Source organism: Suillus fuscotomentosus (assembly GCF_016647785.1).
Source record: "Suillus fuscotomentosus strain FC203 chromosome Unknown F5891scaffold_49, whole genome shotgun sequence".
Lineage (NCBI taxonomy): Eukaryota > Fungi > Basidiomycota > Agaricomycetes > Boletales > Suillaceae > Suillus > Suillus fuscotomentosus.
This window is the reverse complement of record NW_024539561.1, coordinates 381,446-404,118: the sequence shown is the minus strand read 5'-3', so window position 1 is coordinate 404,118 and position 22,673 is coordinate 381,446. Positions and strand designations below refer to the sequence as shown.

Here is a 22,673-nt window from a genome sequence, read left to right as displayed (position 1 = left end):
CTTCCATCATCATGGACCATGGTATAGCCGCTGCTTGTGATATGACCGTCCTCCGGGTTGCTGGGCCCGACTGGCCCTGAGGACAATTTTGGCCTTGAGACAGCTGAAGTACTTCCATAACCATTCACGGCTTCCTCTGAACCTCTGCTTTGGCCTTATCTTTCGATATAACGAGCACCTAAGTTCGGACAACCATATCAATGAATGTAAGACATAGAATGATACTCATGACATCAGTCAACAGCTAATGGGACTGGTCACCTGTGCATCTCACGGCTCGCCGGCATGTCCCAAATTCGAAAATCCCATCTGCATCTACATCTCCTGCTCCTACCTTCGTGCCGTACGGGCACATAATTTACGCAGTTGTCGTGGCTAAGGAGGGGCTTTTCAATAGATCGTGCTCCATATATGACCCACCACCACATTGGAATCCTTCATGACATCGTCCATATCTCCATTTATCGATTCTATCAGACTTTTCCCAAGTGATACGTAGTTCGCGCTTGGCAACTCAAGGCAAATATGTCGAGAAGGTGTGGTTACTAGTCGAAAAATATCAACATCCATTCTCACTTAAACACCAGGTCGAGCTGACTCACGTGTACGCAAAGCCAACGCGTTTGTGATTGGCAGTCGAACACAACATAATACTTCTCCATGAACTTCTGACCAAGGATGAAATCCGAGCCTCTCCCGCTGTCAGCACCGAGATTAGTAATGACGCCGTATTGTACACCAGTCTCAATGCCCCAAATGGCGTTCTCGTTCAATGGGATCAGTTGTGCAGCTGTATCCATGCTGAACGCGCGACCGTTGATTGTGAAGTTAAGGGGTTGCATGCCTGCGACGGAGGAAGGGGGGATGACAATGAGGCCAGTGTTGTTAACGTCGAGGTAGGCTCCGGGAATGGCTTGTAAGTATCTGAAAAAGAAATCATCCGCAAGCACGACCACTGCGATAATGTGGAGTTGGGTGGTGCGAGTGATATCGAGTCAAATAATACGCACGACTTGTGCCCGCGTCGACTATGCCGGCGGTTGACCGAGGAATCACAGTGTGTGTGCCATATGTTACGTCAGTTACGTTGATACCCCAGTAGTGGGCTGCCGGGTGAATCTTGGTGACTGGAGCGTAGGTTATATTACCGGTGTACTGGCGAGTATATCAGGAATTTCAATAACGAAATATGACATCGTACGCACAAAAGCAGGATCAATGCCACCATATGTAATCGCTCCATCTGTTCGATCGACTAAATGGGTTACATACAAGTCAGATACGATAAACACATACTGGTGTCATTAGAAGTCGTTGCCGGCGCGAATGAAATACCAAAAATCCGTTGTTTGATCAGACCCTGCTTCAAAGCGTTATCCATGATGGTTGGAATCAAGGTGTCAGTGTCAGGAAACAGTGTGTCCTGCGTAAGATCAACTGGTCCAACGCCAATTATGCCGTCGACACCGTCAAAATTTGCGAATTTAAGAGCATCACCGATGGATTGATTCGCGATGACGAAGCCAGCTGCGAGAGTCACCGTGTCATTGTCTGATCGGTTAGGCCATATCAGTTTATATATAAGTACTCGGACTAAGTGCTGAGGAAGACAAACATTCGATACCACTGAAAAAGCCACTTCCATAGTTGACAGTGACATTCTGTCCAGTGGGGACACTGGTTGATGTACGAACATACTTTTTTCCCGTTCTACACGTCATCATCAGTCATTCAAGTTGTAAGGGCAATTTTCTACAAAAGCACTGACCCAACAAATGTGTTAGAACTCCCCGTGTCAACAATTAAATTGTAGTAGGTGGGGGGACAGCCGACACCGACACTCGTGGTGTACTGTATGTATACCAAGTTTGTAGCCGGAATGGTCTTTGGGCCACTGGTTGTCTTTAAGAACGACGCTCGGGCACGATCAGCGTGTGCAGAGCCTTGAAGGTACGACCCAGCACGCTCAAGCTTTGTCAATGGGATGGTGACCGAGGCCCATGACGTAGACCTGCTGGCCGTGATAATGACTGCAATCAAAAAGGCGGAGAACGATCGCATGACTATGAGGGAGGTTTCTGCCTGCTTGCATGAATGATGGGGCCGACAATCCATTTATACTAGAAGTATGTGCTCATGGGCACCGATAGGACGTGCGACGAATGCAAGCCCCATATAGGCTTTAAAGGACGTACTAAGCGACAACAATTGAATAGCAGCAATGCCATGCGAAGTTGAACCTACTGCAGCAGTACATGGGCACTGTGGCACAACAGATAATCCGGCATTGCATAGTCTCCGCTAGGGCCCATTGCCAGATATGCAGAACAGATTAAGGAAGAAAATAGTTTGAACGGCCTGCTGGATACAAACACTACAAAGCTCACAAGGTGACTGGTCTCCCCTAGCCAGGCTGTATACTAGTTCTTGATACAAGGTGTCCAAAAAGACTGGAATGGTTATGCTCTGCCAACATAGCAGATTCTTGATATGAATCGTTGCATTGCAGCGCCGGTAATTGGGAAAAAACGTACATGATTACATGAAGAACAGTGGGACATGGACCAGGCCGCAGGGATTGAAGGCTGCCAGTGCAATATACCCATGCTAAGAGAATCGATATTGGTATGATACCGTTTGCGATGTCGGAAGCGCGACGACACCTGGGCCCGCGGCGCTTTCAAGAAGCTGGAGTTCTGCCAGGTTCTGCCAACCTCCCATCGCTTGAGTAGTTCAAGCGTGATAAATTTCTTTGCGCTCCTGGCCATCATGAGAAATATGTCAAGTCGATCATGGTTCGAGACCCCAGTTGTTCACCGGCACCGGCCACCATGTGCGCAGGATCTCGTCCCCAGTTTGATGATTGAGTGAAGCATTCCGAATGAGAAATCTACAATTGTGCTTATATAAGCGCATTCTAGGCGAGATCTCGTGATCAAAGATCATCCACACGCTGCACATATTTTTTCTCTGCCAGAAACACGGTGGTACTCGCTAGGATCTGGAAGGTCCTAGCCAGCTGCGGCGTCGTTGGAATTTTCCACATGCTAGTGTCAGGAGCGAGAGTGATAGATATATTCAATGATCAAGATATGTGTCAGATGGTCCAAACTCATGTTTGTGTGAAACATGACTAGTTTACTAACGGACCGTGCTAACTAGAGTAGCAAAAATTGGTACATATGTACAATTCTATACACAAAGCAAGACTCTTCCTTCCATTCTGGTCTGAATAGGCAGACTGGTACTATATTATACACACAACAGCAGAAGTCAAAAACGTTTCGAGTAGGAAAAAAGGAGCGCGGAAAAAAAAAGCAGCTTCACACAAAGCAAGACATAGACAATGATGTAACTTTCTGTAATGGTAGTCATCGCAATGAGAATCGTGCATCGCAGGCAAGAAGTGAAACCGTCTTACATACAGCAATAGCTGTGGATTTCACAATGGTCGCTTCGGAAGCAGTTTGACAACTCTGTTCTGCTTGACGATATGCGCATCCTTCCCGAAATAGCGGGCGGACTCGAAGGACCACTGCAGCGGACCGACAATCCAGTTCTGCAGTCCTTCGACGTACTTAGCCACATCCTTGTCGAATTCTTCTCCCCACGAGGGGAGGACAGCGCGGTTTTCTTCGAACCGTTGTAGGGAGATATTGCATAGCTGAGCGCAGTAGTCAACAGCGCCTTGCAGGTCGAGACCTTGCTTGACCATGAGCACAGCAACTAAATTATGCGTGCTATGGTGAGATTGCTCCATGTTATAGGATAAAATATCCTGTTAACAGCGATGTCAGTAGTGCCCCAACTTCGACGACAGAATGAGGTATTACATTTGACCAAGAAACGAAGTCATTGGCAGCCTCCTCCAGCGCCATGATGACTGGATGCGAGACTACTTCGTCGGGAAGATCAATCTGACAGACGAATTCGATAAGGGCAAAGCAAGCCTTGCAGCCGCTCAAGTCGCGCCTCAATTCGATGTAAGATTCAACATCATCGATATGTCCCTTGACGCGGTTCTCCACCTCCTTGGCCGCAGAGATAAACCACAAGTCCATTGTATGAATAAAGCGCTCTGTGCAGCCAGGGCCGCCAGTCTCCTTAAAGCGACAGAAGTATCTTAACACCGTGATATGGTTAGAACGTGTGCGCGATAAGAAAAAATAGAATAGACATACGATTTGCACATCTTTCCACTATATCTTTCCGTCTGGAAGTTGACGGGATCGCGGTACGCAGATACGCAGCAGTCACGTACTCCCCATGCATCATTGACATCGGGTGACCTTTCGATCTCGAGCCAGTCATCCATTTTGAATGACCAGCCCAGGAAGTCCGCGCAGACTTTGAGATGGAAAGCATCCGCATCAGGGTAACAAGATGAAGCGAAATAACCTGGGCGCAATATCGTAGTATATTTGGTAACATCGGGCTCTACTAGATGGGCTTCGCTACAAAGCCATTGTGCAGAAGCGCGAGATACCTCATCACAGTGAGGGTTTAGTCGCATAGGGTAGCGGCAATCGCTAAAGAAGTCAGGTAAAATGAACTCCGTGGGCTCGGAGTCAGAAGAAGTGACGGTGCAAGTTGCGGTAGAAGCCATGGAGGTTGTCGGATTCGTGAAAGTCGAGATGGGGGAATGGAGAAATCAAACACGCAAGTTATGAGACAAAGTCTTTGGAATATGTCACTCTTTATACTGATGCCAATATTGCTGGCGGGTGTGTCGTGTTGGCTTGGACCATCGCGTTATTTTGGAAATGAGGGTCCACTGGTCAGATTGAAAGAAAGCGGGGGTGTAGACTCACCTGTTCTATGTGTCACCTACTCGAAATATAGCAAGGTTTGAATCGCGCTTCTCTAGACAGGGTGAAACATTAACGAGCCTCGCCTATTCCTGTAGCTTTGATGTCGCTAACAACAATGTGAGACTCAAATTCCATGCACTATTCCATAGGTAGGATGTACAAATGGTGAGACTTTTCTCGTTACGCAGTATCTTGTTTGTGATTGTTCCATATAAGTAGATCTCTTCTATGAATATGACAGAGCGCTTACTTCAAGCCTTTTCCTTCTGCATTCCCCTTCCGAAAGCCCGTCGTGATAGAGATAGTCAAGATGATCAAATGCCGAACACGAAGACAGCGAACTTCGTACATCTGATCATTGACGGTCATTCACCTGTATGTAAATTGGGGTCGACGGACCGATCTAAGATCTTGCGTGGGCGTCATGATTCATGATACCATATGTGGATTATCAGAAAGTCATCTACAGCGGATCTGCTGGGCGAGCCAAGATAGACAACGACTGAGTACATGTCCACTTGCGCGTTCCAGCGCAGAATGCAGATTTGTGCGTAGGTCAGTCGAGAGAGGGTAGAATTGGTTTGGTCGGTTCCGCCACAGCCCGTAGACTGCCGCGCAGTCAAAATGCTTATAGCCATCCCGCGCGTCTATCACAGTATCTGTTATAGTAACACAATGGCCATGGAACACGGAGCTGCTATAGCTGTCGCCCGGATCTGTCTTGTGCGATAACCCATCGATATCAATTTCGAGACTCCGAGGATGATCCAGGTTGCCGCGTTCTGTCGCTCAACTGATGATGCGTTTATAGTCACATCAACGTTCAAAAATACATGGTAAGAATCACATTACTCATCAGAAAAGTTCTTTGTCAAACCTCTTTAGTCGCAAGTCGGGAGAAATGGTACTAAGAACAACTTGAAAGCATTCTGAAGTAAGACATAACTTCCGAACTTTGATAGATCTTGGTGAGTGTTACGTACCGCACTAGTAACATAGCCTGTACTGGTTATGCCATTGTGTGGGCATCTAAGGTTGAGTAATGTTTGATAGTTGTTGATGCGCGTACTAAGGCCGTCGGGTGCATGCTATGTTTTTGACCACGTGACAATGACGCGTCACCGAACATATTGTATCATATAATCAACATCTTTCCTGTGATCATCCTCACATTCAATGTGCACCATATTATCTTCGTTTTCTCTTTCGATTTCATCCTTCCCATCGCACTCTTCTGATTCGATTTCCCAAACATTACACAGTTATGAGCAAGGTGCCGATTAAGAGCCTACCGGAGAGTCACTACTGAGCCGGGCGCCGTTGGTTTTGTCGTTCTATTCGAAGTTTCGAACCTGTACAATGTTTCACATCGCAAATCCCTACCATTTACTTATTATCGTTAGCGTGTTATCTCATATGTTATTTATTCCCACTCCCCCTAAAGCAATCATTACATAATTAATAGCCGTAGACGTCGCCGAAATCGCTCATGTTCGTTTGTCCACCCACCTCCAGCGTCCAGTCCGAGTTTAAGGCTCGGACATAGTCCAATACCTTCACACTAGACCTAGTTCATCCTTATCCCAACAGTCGAAGTTGGAGACTGTTGCTGCTGCTGTCGTGAGTCTGCATCGGGATCTTGATCATCCAACGACTACCTTCCGTCCGGAAGGTGGCTACACTGACTGATTGGACGTATATGCTTAATAGTTGTCATTACTATTTGCTACAGTCATCCTCTCATCGGTCACTTATTCGCACCAGATGGCACCTCCCATGGACATGGATTTTGGTGCATCAAACCAACCCTACCCCGGTTTTGGTGACCATAAAATGCAGTTCATATGATTTGTGATGTACTTCCCGATGCTCTTCCCCACGTTTGGAATATGCAACCGACATGTTCGTTGTACCGGTGGCTGTCTTCCATCATTGATTCGCTGTCCCAATCTCGTGGATTTTTGCTCACACAGACAGTGGTAGACACCACAATGTCTAACTAGTGATTTTGTACATCAAATGGCTATTTCGACGTTACATCATACTAACAGCCGTCTTCCTTTGGCACCACTGGCTACTTTTGCAATGGATCATTACACTATCCGTGTACCTGTTTACGGGTTTATTGAGTATGACTTACCTTGCTTTCTTAATATCATTTCTGCCTTGAGGATGCTTGTGCATCTTGCGACTCTTTCTGCCCAACCCAAGCCTTACCTCCACTGTCATCTCCTGCGTGACTTCCCATATACACGGGCATTTGACTTATTATCCTGCCGCTGTACACAGGTTGTGTGCTCGATCTTCACAGCTGACACTCTGAAAATGGGACATATCGTCGATTTCGCAATACGCCGCCTTCGTGTCAGTCTGGTTGTGATGCATTGAGAGCACCCATCATCTTTTTGCTCTCTGCCCGGCTATAGATCGGTCATGCGCACGTGCAACTTTACCACGAAACCTCGAGAACAAACTAGTGACCATATCTGGAGGTCTTCGCTAGAGTTACACGGCGCTTGTTTTCTGATGACGCGGGGCTTTGACCATGGTATCAAATGCGTTTTGTTATGTGGGTGCATTACCCCCACTTGCGGATATTGCGGTTGACATCAGAACTCGAGTGGGTATCTCACCCCTACCATCTGATACGGGCTACAATTCATCGATAGTATGGGTATGACTGAAACACGGTGGTCTATTCACGTCAGATATCAAACAATAACATAGACACTAGAGCAGCATTCAAAACATGGACGTGATGTCGAGAACGAGCAAAACCAGCAGCAAGAGTAGTAACGACAAAGCTTGAAATATGCAGAAACTGAAGACAGAGATACGCTGTAAAACTGGGTGGCTATGAGTGAGATGTTGGTAACAAATGCAGCAGGTAATTAATTTGGAACAGTAAATAGGTAACGGGGTTATTGATGCACGAGAGCGAGTGCGCAACCAGGCGCAATGTCCAAACAAGCGGCACTTATCGAAGCGCGTTCAGCTTTCCTTCATCTCTTCATCGATGGTGCTTCCAAAATAACACTTATGAGCAGGGCTGGAGGAGATACCAGGCGACATATTGGATGAGAAGTGCATCGCAGAATCAGGGCTGAGTAATCCGGAAGTGTTAGGACCGGATATGAAATAATTCATGAGGGGTTGGCAAGGAACAGGTATGATGAGCGCGGGAGGCGCGAGAGTACGCGTGTATTTTGCAGATGGTAATGGTGATGGTGGTGGAAGTGGAGGGAGAGGGGCAGTAGGAGGCGGAGCGAGTGGGACGGTTCGCTTGACTGCACGACGCAGGCTGCACAACATGAATATTAGAAGACATACAATTACAGGCATTGAAGCCACTCACCGCAGTGGAGGGCCTGCATTCAGACTGCCACTCCTTAATCTTCCAAAAAGACTGCTGGATTCTGAAGCGTTCTCTGCGACGCTGCCTGCACGACTCCGGGTGGGAGACATGATACCAGTGCGCTGAAGCGCGCTGCCCGCATTTCGCGTCGGGGATTTGATAAGAGCCATTGGATTCGCGCCTATATTCATGCTACTGCGACGCCTGCGCATGCGAGGACGGTCAGCATTCGCAGTGGGTATTGCAACAACATTATTTGAGTTGCCACCGGGTGTGGGCGTCACGCTCAGATCGCGATCGACGGGGTGCATGGGACTGGATGGTATTGGCATGGGCGAGGAAGGTGGTGCAGGAGTTGTTGCTCTTGGATGGTAAGGCGCGAGAAGACCAGAAGAAAAGAAAGAAGAATAGGTGACCATCGTTCAAATCGAAAAGGCGCTGCTGCAATTGAAGATGTTGGTCAAAGAACAAGTTGAACCAAACCAAATTTGAATTTCTTCTCGATAAGGATATTATACAAGGGACGTTGATTTTCATTTCGCTAGAACACTGCCACACCTCTCAGGCTAGCGAAAACCGAGTACTGAAGTGAGATCTGCATCTGCATTGCACAGGATTAATATTGAATCATCGATGCCAACAGCATAATTCACCTGTCCGACATCGCAAGCTTGCACTAGCAGCTAAGTCGTAACGTAACCTACATTTAAATGATATTATGTAAAAACGGAAAGGTTGCTCAACCTTCTTGACACCTTTGCCATACGGCAAAGTAAGGCCGACTAGCTCAGTTGGTTAGAGCGTCGTGCTAATATGGTTCATTGATAAAAGCATGGCCAGTACAACTTCACGCTCTTATCGATGGACTGCATACGCGAAGGTCTTGGGTTCGATCCCCACGTTGGCCAATCTTTTTGTAGACTCCTGTTGCCTTCAGCACCGTCTAACTTGGTTCTATGCGTCCGTGAATACTCTTTTGAACGTCACAGGGACGGCAGACCTTTAGTTGAATGTTCGACAGGCTAGTGATGATGCTGTGGGTGGGTGCCCAGTGAGGCCTAGTGAGGTTGTGGCCTGCCACTATAGGGTACAGGCTGTATTACGTCATCTGCCGCCTTCTTACTACGCTCTGCGATCCACCAACACGATTGCTCGTGTGTTAACTGGGCCAACATGTTCTTTATTGTGAGTACCTTTCTCCGAGAGATTCATCATCATTCAATCCGTCATAACCAAACTTCAATGCTCAGAAAGAGTTGACGCACACAATTCTCCTCCATCCGTCATATTTTGGCCCTCGGATGCTCCAGTTCCTCGAGTCAAAACTCTACTCAGACGTAGAGGGAACATGTTCAGGCGCATTCGGGTACATTATTGCTGTCGTCTCCATCCTGGATATCGGAAAAGGCATGGTTCTGAGCGGAAGTGGCCAGGCCGAATTTATCACCCGCTATCGTGCAATAGTCTTCAAGCCATTCAAAGGAGAAGTGGTCGATGGGTCGTGAATAACGTTAACAAGGTGCTCCATACCTTGTTATTTTTCCTCGATCCGTACTGAATAGCGCGTAGATGGGCTTCTTTGCTGACGTCGGGCCATTGACAGTTTTCGTGTCTCACCAAGTGAGTTGGAATGCTGCTCCTTCCTGCCTCGCTCAACATCTCGCACTATTCTTAGCTGATACATCCTGACATGAAATTTGATCCGACCTCAAATCCACCATCCTTTGCATCAGAGGACCAGGTATCGTCCATTTATGTATGGTTCCCCTAATGTCCCTACCTTGTCTCGAACAGATCATCGAGAAGAACACTCGTGTACGGCTAAAAATTGTGGGAACGCGCGTTGATGCTACCGAAATTGTGAGTCTTTGAATTTTAGTACGACTACAACTGTTAACACAAGGTAGTTCGCCATCGGAACGATCAAGGAAGATCATCTTGGTGTTATAGACTAGTCAAAAGATCGAATTTGGACGATCACCCTATGTATACCTGCTATCACTGTATTCGCTGTGTTATTTACTGCAAAGTACTAATGTCATCCTCTTAGTCCAATTCATGCGCTCGATTAAGTACCATTGGATGAAGCCATGATAAATAAGAACCAGAATACATAGGAAAGCGATTGGCTATGACCTACATGGACAAGTATGAACTATTAATATATAGTCGAGGCAGTCTCGTCTAAGTATGACCTGTGCCCTGCTCATTCCTCATCCTCAAAATGCAAGACCTGCGCATCCTCGTCTACAGGTACATCCCTATATCCACGCCTCGCGCGGTAGCCCATCGATACAGATTCCAGGCTTGACGCTATATATTCGAACGCGATGCCCGCAAGTCCGAGAAGGAACCATGGCACAGATGCCAGCGTAGCCATCGCACCAGACCCTGACCCATGCGAATAGTCGCCTCCGGGCAAACGGATCGTCCTGTGTATCAACAATAAGCATACAACGCACACGTGAAGTAGATTTCACTTGCCCTCTCGCCATTCCGCTCTTGCTGTACCACCACCATGCGACAAGCGCCTGTGATCGCAAAGGGGAATAAAATCACCATCATCCAGAATATCGCGCTGTGGCCATTAATACCAGGGCACAAGTGTTGCGTGCCTCGGTCTATGCGGTCGCCGCCCTCACAACTAGAGTAGTCCACCTTGCGGTACGCCGTAGGTTCATACCAGTAGTCTTCCCCATTGCGACATGAATCATCGGGCGGTCGTGCTGTCATCCCCGGTACAAGAACGCATTGGCCTTCCCCATTGTGGACATAGTTGAATTCGCTGTTTTTCGTGCCCAGATCTAAATTAGTTCTGAGCAGATGGCATTATACCCGTGACTCACCACTCAAAGTCCTCCAGCGCACATGTACAATTCTGTACAATGTTGTCTAGTGCCTTGGGTGTGTCTCCAACAACACAGTTCACATCCCGTTTGCGGCGATGGTAGAGCGTCTGTATGTGATATAGGTGACAAAGGACAACATAAGTTTGGGCGACTTACCTGTCGACCGAACAAGCAAAGTGAGTCTCTTTCTTCGCTGGGGCTCCATAGCTCAAAGTCATCGTATCCAGGGTTTTCGGCATCCACGAGGCCTGGAAGAGTGAGCTCAACATCAATCATCGGGCACAAGAGCACCAAACTCACATTTTCGGTGCGTGAGAGATGAGAAGTCTAAGTGTACGATCACCGAGCCAGCCGTCGCGGGATAACGACCCAGGAGCATAAACTTCCGGCTCGTATCCTCTGGCACCGTCATGATATCCCTCACTCTGATCTTCTCAGTCGTGAATTTGAATTCTCGCCAAGTGAGACCCTCATCTGTGGTAAACAGGACATGGTCCGTCGGTTCCTCATCGTTCACGATCACGATGATAGACCCTGAATCGCCGAACTCCCAGAGATGGGCGTCCTTGTGAACTTCTTCCCATGTGAACCCGCCATCCCGGGACAGGAAGGTATCGCTCTCAGTGTAGGCGGCGAGCGATTCACCCACATTCCCGACTGCCATCACCACGCCGACGATGGATGGGCTGCTATATGTTGCCCGGGCATCGAAGCGTTCTGTATATCCGTGAACGTGGAGTGCACAGCCCTACATACGACAAAGTAAATCAATTGACAGCGATGATCAAAAAAGCACGACATACCACTGATGTACAAGGGTACTTCACACCCAGTGAATCTACTGAAGGGGGTAGAAGCGGCTTCCAAGTGCCACCTGACACAACAAGCAACCGTCAACGAGAGGTAAACGATACCCATAAAAAGGCATACCGTCATTATGCGTAATCCTCGTCTGCAGAACCTTGTGTCCCGTGAGTGCAGCCTCCGCAGGGTTGGCTACTATGTTGATAATTGCAATGCCATCCAACCCCACGAGCTTCTCAAAGTCGACAAAGCCGCCATTGTTCCTATTCACGTTATCGATGGACAGCCCAAAGTATGTTCCATTGGAGTTAGATTTCAGGATGTTGCCCCATGGCGTTGGAAATTCGTTCATGGTCATGTGTAGGAAGATGGATTTAGTGCTTGACTCAAGGACAGTGTATGCCTAGAAAATATCATCAGCAATTCCAGCGTTTGTGAGGTTAGAGCGAGCTGCCTACGTGAGAATCTGGATGCATGCCAGGGGGGAAGTTCCCAGAAGCAAACGTACGTCCATCAAGTGAGACCTGAAGGTTGAGCGTGCCCCTCATCGGGAGGTACTGCAAGTACACAAGTAGTCAATCAACAGTGCACGTACAGAACAACCAAAAAAAACCCACCTCAGCCACGATTAAGAACTCTGAAAACTTGGTGAACCCCACGACATGGTCAAAAAGCTTCGTCTTCTTCGCATAATAGTCCGTCCCAGACACAAGTTGCAACGCATTCTCTTTCCCGAAAAATGCCTGCGAGCCCTGTTTGTCCGCATACGACTCGCATAGGATCTGAGATGAATCGATCCGCAGCTCCTCATCGCGCGCCCAGTCACAGTTGACGACATAGTCCTCCACCAACCGCCAATCCCGTCCATTGTTCCATGTGTACTGAGCCTGCGCGCGACAGTTTTGATACCCTGATTGGCAGTCCACATTACCGATCCAGATGAGATACTCGGACTTAGGCTGGAAGCGGACCACTTGGGCCCCGAAGGTGTTGGGAGGCGAAGGCGCTTCGGAAGGGTGCCAGTAGCGGCCAGTGTCTGTTGTATAGTAAAACCTCTTGGAATCGGTGATAAGGTATGCGCGGTCGTCGGTGTGTGTGTGCATATAGAACACTAGGAAACGCTCCTCTGGGAACTTTTGTTCCCATGTGTAACCCTCGTTACTAGATTGCCATATTGTGAAGTCGGCAAGACGGACAAGGACGGTCTATGGAGGCACACGTGAGCTGAGGTATTGATATGGTACGATTTACAGGACGCTCACCTTCGAGTCCTTGAAAAACTCGCTCTGTACAATATCACTAGCGAATGGATGCTACAATATCGTAAGTTTCATACTGAGAAAAAAAGCGAGAACAGAGACACACAGTCTGGTAAACAATCTCTCCTTCGACAGGTTCAGCTGTAAATGACGCATGAGACACAAATCCTCCATCATCTCTGAGGCACTCACCTCCGGAACAGTCTTTAGACATGGGCTCGTCCATGCGAGAGCCACCTTCACACTTGTTCCCAGGGATCTTGCGATATCCTGATGAACCCATGTACGTTTCGCCGGGCGTCCCAAGGGTACACTGGGTACTGGGTATGCGCTCTGGGCCCGAAGGCACACATTTATCATCACTCCGCACATAGTTATAGTCACTAGAACGCATGAGCAATTTTGATGGGCAGAGTAACCAGGAACAACATACCACTCATAATCATGTTCCTCGCATGGGCACTTATCATCATGAACTTCCGGATCATGGAACTTCTCACCCATGTAGCAATCCGCATCAGCCTTGCGCCTGGTGTACCATTGCTGCGAAGTATATTAGTAAGATCACTCTCGTGACACGGTTTACATCTCAGTAACAAACCTTGGCACCCATGATGCACTCTGATTTGGTATTGGCTCTTGCATACCATGATTCCTTGTCATTGGGACCACACTGTGGGCGCCCAAGGGCAGCGAAGTCGAGGTAGATGGCAGCGTTACGGCCTTCATTGGACTGTGGGGACTGCCTCACGACCTGGCCGAGGAGGAGGAACTTTTGAGACGTTGAATCCGATACCGTCGTCAGGCCTTAGCACGGAATTGGATCCCAACATCGTATGTGTTCCTATAGGGCGAGGCGTTTCAGTAAGATCGCATATATGCACACACAGCGAGCGGCAGAGCGGAAAGGCATACCAGGTCTGGCCCATGTCCGTGGAGTACATGATAGAGTTGGTAGGTTGCTCGTCGTCGACGACGACGATGACACTTCCAGAATCGCCAAATTCGTATTGAGATGCACCTTCGCGGACCATAGTCCATGTCAGGCCGGCGTCCTTGCTCATGTAGGTATTGCTCTCATCGTATGGCGCAAGCGCTTTTCCAACGGAACCCACGCCCATGACGAAGCCAGGAGCGGGGGACGAGAAAACGGGGCCATAGTTGTGCATGTCTGTTACTGAGTGCAAGTGCAGCGAACATGATTCGGAGGAGCAGGTACCGCTAGGAGCGACAAGGGAATCCCATGAGCTACCTGCGAAGACGTAAGGTCAGTTTAAAATCAAAAAAGAAACATCGTTCCTCACCGTCATCAAATGTGATGACCGACCGTAATTGCTTGGCTGCCATCTGCCTCTCAACATCTTGCGCATTAGCGACGACGTTGGAAATACCAACACCCTCAACGCCATATATGGTCTCGTAGTCGACATACCCCATCATGTTTCTGTTCGTGTTCATCAAGCTCTCCACAAAGTAGGTGCCGTTGGAGTTGCTGACAAACAGGGTACCGACAGTGGTTATGTCGTGCAAGACGACATCTACTGCTAGAGAGTGAACTGTAGACTCGACAATGGTGTATGCGTTCTCCCGCAAGCGAGCCTGGGAGGCATGTGGGAAATGTGCCTTGGCCCATTCTTTGGTGTTCACAGTAACATATAACAGCATGTCACCCTCGCTGCCGGGCGTCAAGTCCTTGAGCGCAACCACGGCAAACTTGGACACGATTGCAAATGCCACGACACCCTTGGCATTCTTGCCGATGCCAAGGTCTTCGTTCTGCTTGGTGGCAAAAAAGTCTGTGCTGGAGTACAGACGACTGCTTGCGATGTTGTGCGAGCCAGCCGTAGCGGAAGAGTCATAAGCGACGCAGTAGACGAGGTCCTCGTGAGCGTCATGTTTGAAATCCTTACTACTGTGAGCGAATTGGCAACGGGAGACGTCCTCTAGGAGAAGTTGTGGTGATGAGGCAAATCCATCTTTGCTGTAGTATGTCTACATAGAAATTTGGATGCAAGTAATATGTAAATATAAATAAATACGCACCACGTCTCGACATTGTTCTCCCCAGGGAATTTGGTCACATTTAGTGGCCTGGAAGAGGGTGTACTGCCACTTTTTGGGATCCGAGTGGAATGAGAGTGGTTTTTGGACATAGGCCACTAGCTCGGGGACATTGAACGTGCGCCATGACTTTCCGCGGTCGTCTGTGCGGTAATGCGTGTAGGAGTTTGTTAATACGAATGCCTATAGATAGGATTCGGTCAGATCAAAAGCCACGTCAGTGTGTTCGAGGCAGATGAAATATACTGGAAATGAGAGTATGGACGGTAACGCACCACGCGGTTGTTGAATGGGTGCTCCATAAACATTGCAGCCTCCCCAGGTGGTATGTCATCTGCGCGTTTCCAGGTCTTGCCTTCGTCTTGAGAGACATGTATATCTCCAAAGATAGCATCATGGTATATCACACTCTACAGGATAAAGTGAATTGTTATTAAGTGAACCCTGAGGTAGATATGAATGCCTCACAGTCGTATCGTCGAAAAAGAACAACCGAGTTGGTGCATTGTTGAAGTAGTTTATGGCATGTTCTGGATCAGCAGCAGACGTGTAACCAAAATAAAGAAGAAAAGCAAGTGTTGACCATATAAAAGCGGCTGTCCTGTGCCAAGGAGCCATGCAGGACGTTGTGGATGAAGAAATGTGTAGTGCACGTTGTATGTTACGTGCACAGCTCAGCAGTTCCCTTGCTCCCGCAGCCCGCGCCAAAGTGACGGCTGTCATTCACAGCCACACAACCGGCTGTACCATTTCGGGCGACTATAGTCTAGACCTCATGTTAGAAGAAGACAATTTGTTCCTTCTAATGAGGCTATAAAATCATTCATTCTTATAGGATGTGTTCTCTTATTGCATACATGTCCTAGATGAGTTCAAACAGGTATCAAAAGGGAGCTTAACCACGATCTCTTTCCAAATCTTCAGGTCCGAAACTAAACGGAAGTAATTCCTCAAGAGTACATTCTCGTACTCCATCTTCTTTCTCCAAGTAGGAAGATGCAGCCAACAGGATGGGCATGTCGAGGGGACAAAATTCGCGAATTACTTGACGACACATCCCACAAGGCGCAATTGACGAGGCAACGTCGCTAGTAGGTAATTGGTGTAAGATTTGGAGCAAGGATAATAATGACATACGTTGTGACAGCGAGCGCCACAAACTTACGATGGCCTTCACTCTGATATCGAGATATTTAGTTGCGGGTTAAGCCCCACGAACGCTACCAGATAAGGTGGACGCACTACTGCTTTCACGAATGCAGTGCGCTCTGCACAAATAGTACCACCTGTGTATGGTAGCCGCAGGACTGATGAGTAGCAAGAGCCAAGTAAAGACCGTATTCACCGTACGAGGCGTTCTCGATATTAGCACCTTTGATGATTTCGCCATCCTCAGTGAGAAGAGCTGCTCCCACACGGAATTTGGAGTAAGGCACGTATGCGAATGTTTTTGCTATCAAGATACTTATGAACAGTGCGCTTTTTCAGGTTCTGTTTTCAGGGCGATAGACTCGTACCTTCAACTGCGGCTTGGAGGAGGCGATCGCGGTTTGAAGCTACGATATCTGTCATGAATAATTCGTTGGTTGGGATGGTTCAAACCAGGGGATGGACAATCCGATAACTATCGCAGCACGCGATCCGAAGTTACGATCTAGGATGCAAGTCACTCGTCACGGAGTCACACACCCTAGTCACTAACCGCCAACTTGAAGCAGGGGTGTATCTTGGGGCCTCCACGCCTGCTGGCATATGGAAGACACTGGAGGCGTTCCAGAAGCTGATTCATACCAACGGGCACTCAGACTGGGCCATGTTAGTAAGTAACACATTCTTGAAGCACTCAGAGCGATGCGCTGGTGTGGTTCTTTTTCTAACTCATCCTGGCGTGTATCCATGCACATCGACTCATTTTCCTAGGTGTAAGCCGAGGAATTGACATTTTATGAGAAGATGCTTCCCGCGCGGAGATCGTAGGATATGGTTAAGATAGGGTGAATTTACTGCACGTACCCGCGGATTCCGGAAGCAGGTTTTAATTGGCTTTTTTTTTACAGTCACTGGTCTTCCTCCCTCAATCGATATCGGACGCGACAAGGATCACACTTCCGAACATTCAATCATATGCTCACTGGTCGCGCAGAAGGGACGCTCGTAAAATACAAGAGGAAGCGGATTCTTTGTGAATTCGAATCACGGGATCTCTAGACCACCTCGGCCGTCCTGGTTCTCGATCTCAAACCTTGGTGTTGTCACATAACACATTGCATCTTATTTATGATTACTACGTTCCAGGCCTTAGAACGCCATCCATCAGGTTCCCAAATATTGACCGATCTGCCATGCACAAGACCACAGTATCCGCGTCATCGCCATCGGACGTTCTTTCTCCATATCCAAGCATGATTGGAGGGTTCGCGTATCCTACAGGAGCAGCCCACACTGTGCGATGCTGATGAGAAAGTCACTTCACGCTGATAGTACATAACACTGTCAATGATGTCAACATGACTACGGCATGATTTACCAGTATCGAGCGTTGACAACCAACACCACCTATATCAAAACCCTACATCAGTTACCAATCGATGACTTAATGTTAATTGCAAAGCCCGTGTCGGACTGGGAGTAGGTGCGAGTCAGAAGAATCTATGTCTATTAACGATAGGTGAAGTTGTACATGAAGCATGAACATTAGAATATCTACTGATTTCATCAAAGTCGTAAAGGACATCGTTACATCTCTGCCCACAACACCGGCCCCATCACCATGCCCATAGTCCATATCTATAACATGAAAATCAGTCAACATGTGCCAAAGTGCGCATTAGATGATCTTACGACGTTCAGTGCTTTAACAAAAAGCATCGGGTATTCGTAAATTGGCGGAGCATATTTACTTCCAGCTCTGGGATGGGTGAACAACACCCAAATGGAGTAAAGCGCTATGGCAAGAGAACTACGAGCCAGTCGTAACGGAGATTGAGCAATCCTAGGGAATCCGGATCCAGGTAAGCGCGATCGTGACAAGTTATCGATATATTACTGACCCAGCTGCTAATGCCATCGGTTCCTCGGAATATTCGGGACCCTTGCCGAAAAACTTGAATGCTCCATCCTGCATAATGTCAAACGCCTCGCCTACGCACATGGACAATCATGAGCCTTCGGGCATTCGACAGTTAAGATTGGCGTACCTTCCGCTGCAAATAGGCCAGCCCAACTCATGCTCATGGTATTGATAGTGGATGCGAGCGGTTTTCTCAAATGGTGCCACTTCCGGAGGACGGCCGAGACTTCATTCCAATTTCCAAAGTCCTCGATGTCGGCCAGAAGATCAGAAAGGATGACTGCGTCATTCAAGGCGACCGTCATTCCACCCGCAGTTAGCGGGTGGCGCATGTTTAACGAATCTCCCATGAGAAAAGCGCCTGCCTTGCTAGATTCTCCTTGCTTCATCGAAGGAAGATAATAATGTGGGGCGCGTCGCAAACGCGACGTTTCCAAAGCATGGAGAATGGGCGCGCGTACCGATGCCGGAAGCTGAGGAACAACGTCGCGCAATATATGCTCCTACAATATTGATAGTAAGAGGGGGGTAATCACGATCACAAGACGGAATTACAGACCTTGAGATCTGGCGGCGGCTCCTTGAACTCAACCAGCATCCGGCACTCATTGTTGGGGAGTTCATAAAGGACGACCGGTCCAGCGCGTTTTAGGACAATCATAGTTGCACACTTGGCCACTGGCAGCGTCAAGTCTTTTACGATCAGACCTGCCAAGTAACCCATTTGCGAAGGTTCATATGGCATGTGCCCGAGAACGGCGGTTCTGAACTTGGATAAGCCGCCGTCCGCGACAACGACGAGGTCAGCGAAATATGCCTCGGGCTGACCACCCGTTTTGCAGGCGCTGACACCTATTATGCGATGAGTATCCTCGTTCTCGAGCAGAGCGGTTACTGTGGTCTCGATGAAGTCGACATTGGGCGCCCGCTGTGCGCGGTCCCGCAAGGCCATGACAAATGCGCCATGTTCAAAAGCTCGCGCTTCATGGCCTTCAGGGAATGGGGCGTAAATGCCATTATCAGCCCCTCGCATGACATAAAAACCTGACAGGGGAGCAGAGTCAAAGGCCCCAAGGCATGACTCTAGACCAAGCTGCTTGAGTGACATAACGCCACCAGGCTGGAGCAGTTCAGCGACCATACGGTCTGGCTTGGCCATAGACCGCTCGAGTACTGCTATCCGAAGAGGAGTACTACGCTTGCCATACGTCTTCGTGGCAAGGGCATGGGCAAGGGCCGGCCCAGCAATACCGGCACCAATGATGAGCACGTCGTATGATGAAGAGGGCATGGCGGGTTGAACAGCCGTGACGGGCTACACTCACCTGGTATTTATCCGAAAAAAAAGTCTAGCGCAAATTATTTCGCTTCGGCTACATGGGATGATCCAAACATATTCGCACCGGATAATGTGCAAATCTTACCTGGAAGATCGTTCGACACGAGTTGGACAGTCTAGTGCAAGCCGAATACTGTCTGAATCGATTGCAGTGTATTCGTGATAGATTTTGTGACGTACCGTTTCCATTTGTAACACGTTTTCAGAAATACGAGATCCGATCACTAAAGCCGTAATTCACTTCCGAGTTGGGTGTAAGTCATTCTCTTATCAGCGGCACATACTCGGTACTAACTCGTTTCAGAGCACATAGTTCAAGGATAAGCTCATGCACGCTATGCTCTTTCTGGTATGGCAATAACCGGTGCGCCAAAACGTATGATACGATCAGGCTGAAAATTATCCGGAGATTGTGAACTAGACCAAATTTTTGACTCACATCCCTAATAGTAAGTGGAGTGCTCCGACTAGTCTGAATTGGTGATGCCGACGCAAATTGTGTGTGAACTTGAAAGGTATGGTTGTATCGCCGTCTTTACGTGTGATCAACTTACTAGCCGCGTCAACATTTCGATTTCAACGTCCAAGCCCGATTTACACGGCTCCAGCGCCTGCCAGTACACAGGCATATCGATCATATCATACTGATTCCTGTAGATGTTCGGTTTTGCCGTCTTCAAAGCACCTCTCTTGATCTCTGTCACCATCCTTTCTTTCATTATACTCAGGGCGGTGGCGCTGCGAGCTGCAGGCGGTGTTTATGGCACGATAATGCCGGCAGGGTCACCTACCTCACGGGTAATATCGCGACCGAGAGTTGGAACCGTCATACCATACACCGACCGGTGGTTTGTGGAAAACACCAGATACATTGGCAAGACGAACGGCGTCGACAACAATCAGATAAATAGACTACTTTGACTTTTCGTCTTCCCAGCTTCGACTTCTGTTTGACTCCCTACAAAGGCTAGAGGGCTGCTTCTGTTCCAGGCTCTGAGACGGAGAAAGGCATGACATGAATTGTTGATGGTGTAAGTCGAGCCACCGGCCCTACGAGAAGACACGTTCAACCGCAGTTGAACGAGATAATAAGTACTGACTGATTCAAATAAGATTCGAGGGTAACATACCTGGGACAGACGGATATTAGACTAGCCGCATCCGATGAAACGTTGGATAAGTAAGTTGTTTTGCCGCCGCTGGTGTCCGAGTCATGGTCAAGCCTTTAACGTCACGCGCAGCCACTGTAATTTATCAACCCTCTTTCATCAATACTAATACTGCCTTATTTCGTTGCCCTGCTTGCCTTCGCTTGGATATAGTACGCATCATTCGTTACATCATGAAAAGCTATGAAGATTACTGGTAGTGTGTTCCATAATAGATGGACTCGACTGACCTGGTGCCATGTCAAGTAAGGGTCGAGGCCGTTGGGTCCGAAGCAGTGGGGGGAGAGGGACACGAACGAACGGGAGGATATTCTCAAGTCGAAGCGGCCAGACCCCTTACGAAATTTCGTCACCTTGCTCAGGGTTCCGCTGATCATCCGATCCGGTTATAGGCTGTAACCTGTTAGCATTCCGAGATAGATTGGCGCCCAGAAACCGTGTTGCCACTCAACTGACGTTATATTTAGTAAAGGTTGGACCTCGCAAACTGCGTCGGAGAAAGGTACGGCACATGTTCTCGTCTTCATTGTCCGGCCTTTGCACAAAGCACTTTTTTCAAACCTAGTGCCCTTGACAGTCCAATGCTGCTCCCGCTTCTTCCTGTAACCTGCAGCTTAGCTATGCAGTCGCTATCAGTTGATTATTTCACGACTAGGCAGCACGTCCGCGCCAAGATCTAGCGCTAGATCCCCGTGGTGTTCGCAGTTGACGACCCCTCCCTCGTTACCTCTTCCTCCTTGTCAATTATCGGTATTGGCTCGGCATTGCCATTCTTTCTTCAGCGATTTCCACTGCGTCCAGAAAATCTTTCTTCTCCTACCTTGCAGCTCCACTTCGTACACAATATAATACTGTATATTAATGTCCGCATACATCTTGTCATTGCATCAGACATGATGAAATTTATAGTTGGTTCACGATTAAAATTCTTACATTGTCAAGGAGATGTTACACGAAGAAACCCAAGTTCGGTATAGGAGAGGAAAATGAGGGGCATCGGAGGATGTAGAAGCCAAAACGTGGTGTATAGGGAAGCGCTGCCGATGGAGCGATTGCAATCGAGGTCCGTCCGTCCGTGCTGAGCGCTGATGTCGGTAGGCTGTAAGAAGGTACGCGCGAGGGTGGTGAACTTGAAAAACCAGACCGAGCGGTGGTTGGAGTCTTGGTAGGCTGTTCAGGCCCAGGGACCGCCGATCTATGTACTTCGGAACGGTAACAGGGCAATACATCCTATTCGCTTGGCTACAACTTGACTATCTGATAAGTAACGTATTAAAATTAAAGTTGCCCTCTAATTATACTTTCGAAGTGCTTCGACTCCTAAATATTAATATTATTGACAACCCGCAAATTGTCAAGACAAATGTGCTGTGCTGTGGGGTGAGATAACGGAAATAGGTATACCCGATACACTCTGTTTTGGGGTGTTAGCTTGCGCTTGCGTCCCAATGCAGCGCTCACCTCCTTCGCTCGTCACTCAACATACCATTCACCACCTACTTCCCTCTCCCACTCATTCGTTTCTCGTGCCCATGATTTCGCTGGATATGAGGTGTCGGGATACTTCTCGCACATGAATGCGTTGAGGCGGGAATAGATGGCAATTGCATAATATATCTTCTCGCATTTGGCGCGGTTCTCTGCACGGTAACAAACATTGACAAGGACAAGAGTGTGAGGGTAATAACAAGGCTTCGAACACCTCCGAGTCGTCAGCTGCAAATTTGCCTCTGACCTGCCCGCGTAGTAGGAACAGCGGCGTTGATGATGAACAGGACAACGTCAATGTGAACCGCAACGACGATTTATCTACACGGTAGTCGCCACCTAAAGCTTAAACCTCAGTATACAACTGAGTCGAGTTGTTCATCACCCGTCTCTTTATTTTCCAGAATACCTGCATCTGCGCTCATCTAATTCCCAAGCCAGGTCATCAGTGCAGGTGTCCTCTGCCAC

General features: G+C 48.2%; 6 protein-coding genes and 1 non-coding gene across 7 annotated transcripts; 2 read left to right on the top strand and 5 right to left on the bottom strand.

Moving 5' to 3' along the window:
• Positions 1-333: 333 nt before the first annotated feature.
• F5891DRAFT_548854 (acid protease) lies at positions 334-2,276 on the bottom strand. The gene is made up of 8 exons (XM_041372208.1): positions 2,245-2,276; positions 1,769-2,194; positions 1,616-1,710; positions 1,297-1,551; positions 1,206-1,243; positions 1,011-1,155; positions 603-955; positions 334-545 (listed from the first exon to the last, which is right to left on the bottom strand). Exons 2-8 carry the CDS (start codon positions 2,113-2,115, stop codon positions 543-545), a joined length of 1,236 nt encoding a protein of 411 aa, XP_041222744.1. The 5' UTR covers positions 2,116-2,194; positions 2,245-2,276; the 3' UTR covers positions 334-542.
• A 982-nt stretch (positions 2,277-3,258) lies between these two features.
• On the bottom strand, positions 3,259-4,890 carry F5891DRAFT_548830 (isoprenoid synthase domain-containing protein). The gene is made up of 4 exons (XM_041372207.1): positions 4,182-4,890; positions 3,834-4,122; positions 3,422-3,778; positions 3,259-3,359 (listed from the first exon to the last, which is right to left on the bottom strand). Exons 1-3 carry the CDS (start codon positions 4,604-4,606, stop codon positions 3,443-3,445), a joined length of 1,050 nt encoding a protein of 349 aa, XP_041222743.1. The 5' UTR covers positions 4,607-4,890; the 3' UTR covers positions 3,259-3,359; positions 3,422-3,442.
• Positions 4,891-7,482: 2,592 nt separating this feature from the next.
• On the bottom strand, positions 7,483-8,663 carry F5891DRAFT_1050710 (uncharacterized protein). The gene is made up of 2 exons (XM_041362457.1): positions 8,167-8,663; positions 7,483-8,112 (listed from the first exon to the last, which is right to left on the bottom strand). The coding sequence occupies exons 1-2, from the start codon at positions 8,583-8,585 to the stop codon at positions 7,803-7,805; spliced, it is 729 nt and encodes a 242-aa protein (XP_041222742.1). The 5' UTR covers positions 8,586-8,663; the 3' UTR covers positions 7,483-7,802.
• Positions 8,664-8,942: 279 nt separating this feature from the next.
• On the top strand, positions 8,943-9,074 carry F5891DRAFT_t91. Its single transcript has one exon. It is a non-coding gene; the product is annotated as a tRNA-Ile (tRNA).
• Positions 9,075-9,137: 63 nt separating this feature from the next.
• On the top strand, positions 9,138-10,221 carry F5891DRAFT_1050707 (RNA polymerase Rpb7). The gene is made up of 6 exons (XM_041362456.1): positions 9,138-9,351; positions 9,417-9,656; positions 9,736-9,786; positions 9,842-9,907; positions 9,961-10,026; positions 10,074-10,221. Exons 1-6 carry the CDS (start codon positions 9,340-9,342, stop codon positions 10,119-10,121), a joined length of 483 nt encoding a protein of 160 aa, XP_041222741.1. The 5' UTR covers positions 9,138-9,339; the 3' UTR covers positions 10,122-10,221.
• A 4-nt stretch (positions 10,222-10,225) lies between these two features.
• Positions 10,226-15,897, bottom strand: F5891DRAFT_1050700 (uncharacterized protein). Its single transcript, XM_041362455.1, has 21 exons — positions 15,608-15,897; positions 15,415-15,549; positions 15,122-15,322; positions 14,383-15,070; positions 13,994-14,330; positions 13,910-13,922; positions 13,680-13,850; positions 13,512-13,621; positions 13,271-13,461; positions 13,183-13,187; positions 13,082-13,132; positions 12,437-13,024; positions 12,278-12,376; positions 11,946-12,222; positions 11,819-11,889; positions 11,316-11,763; positions 11,172-11,263; positions 11,013-11,122; positions 10,726-10,951; positions 10,651-10,697; positions 10,226-10,598 (listed from the first exon to the last, which is right to left on the bottom strand). The coding sequence occupies exons 1-21, from the start codon at positions 15,860-15,862 to the stop codon at positions 10,373-10,375; spliced, it is 4,341 nt and encodes a 1,446-aa protein (XP_041222740.1). The 5' UTR covers positions 15,863-15,897; the 3' UTR covers positions 10,226-10,372.
• A 48-nt stretch (positions 15,898-15,945) lies between these two features.
• On the bottom strand, positions 15,946-16,799 carry F5891DRAFT_1050695 (cytidine deaminase). The gene is made up of 5 exons (XM_041362454.1): positions 16,657-16,799; positions 16,485-16,592; positions 16,382-16,425; positions 16,277-16,317; positions 15,946-16,227 (listed from the first exon to the last, which is right to left on the bottom strand). The coding sequence occupies exons 1-5, from the start codon at positions 16,709-16,711 to the stop codon at positions 16,035-16,037; spliced, it is 441 nt and encodes a 146-aa protein (XP_041222739.1). The 5' UTR covers positions 16,712-16,799; the 3' UTR covers positions 15,946-16,034.
• Between the last annotated feature and the right edge of the window lie 5,874 nt (positions 16,800-22,673).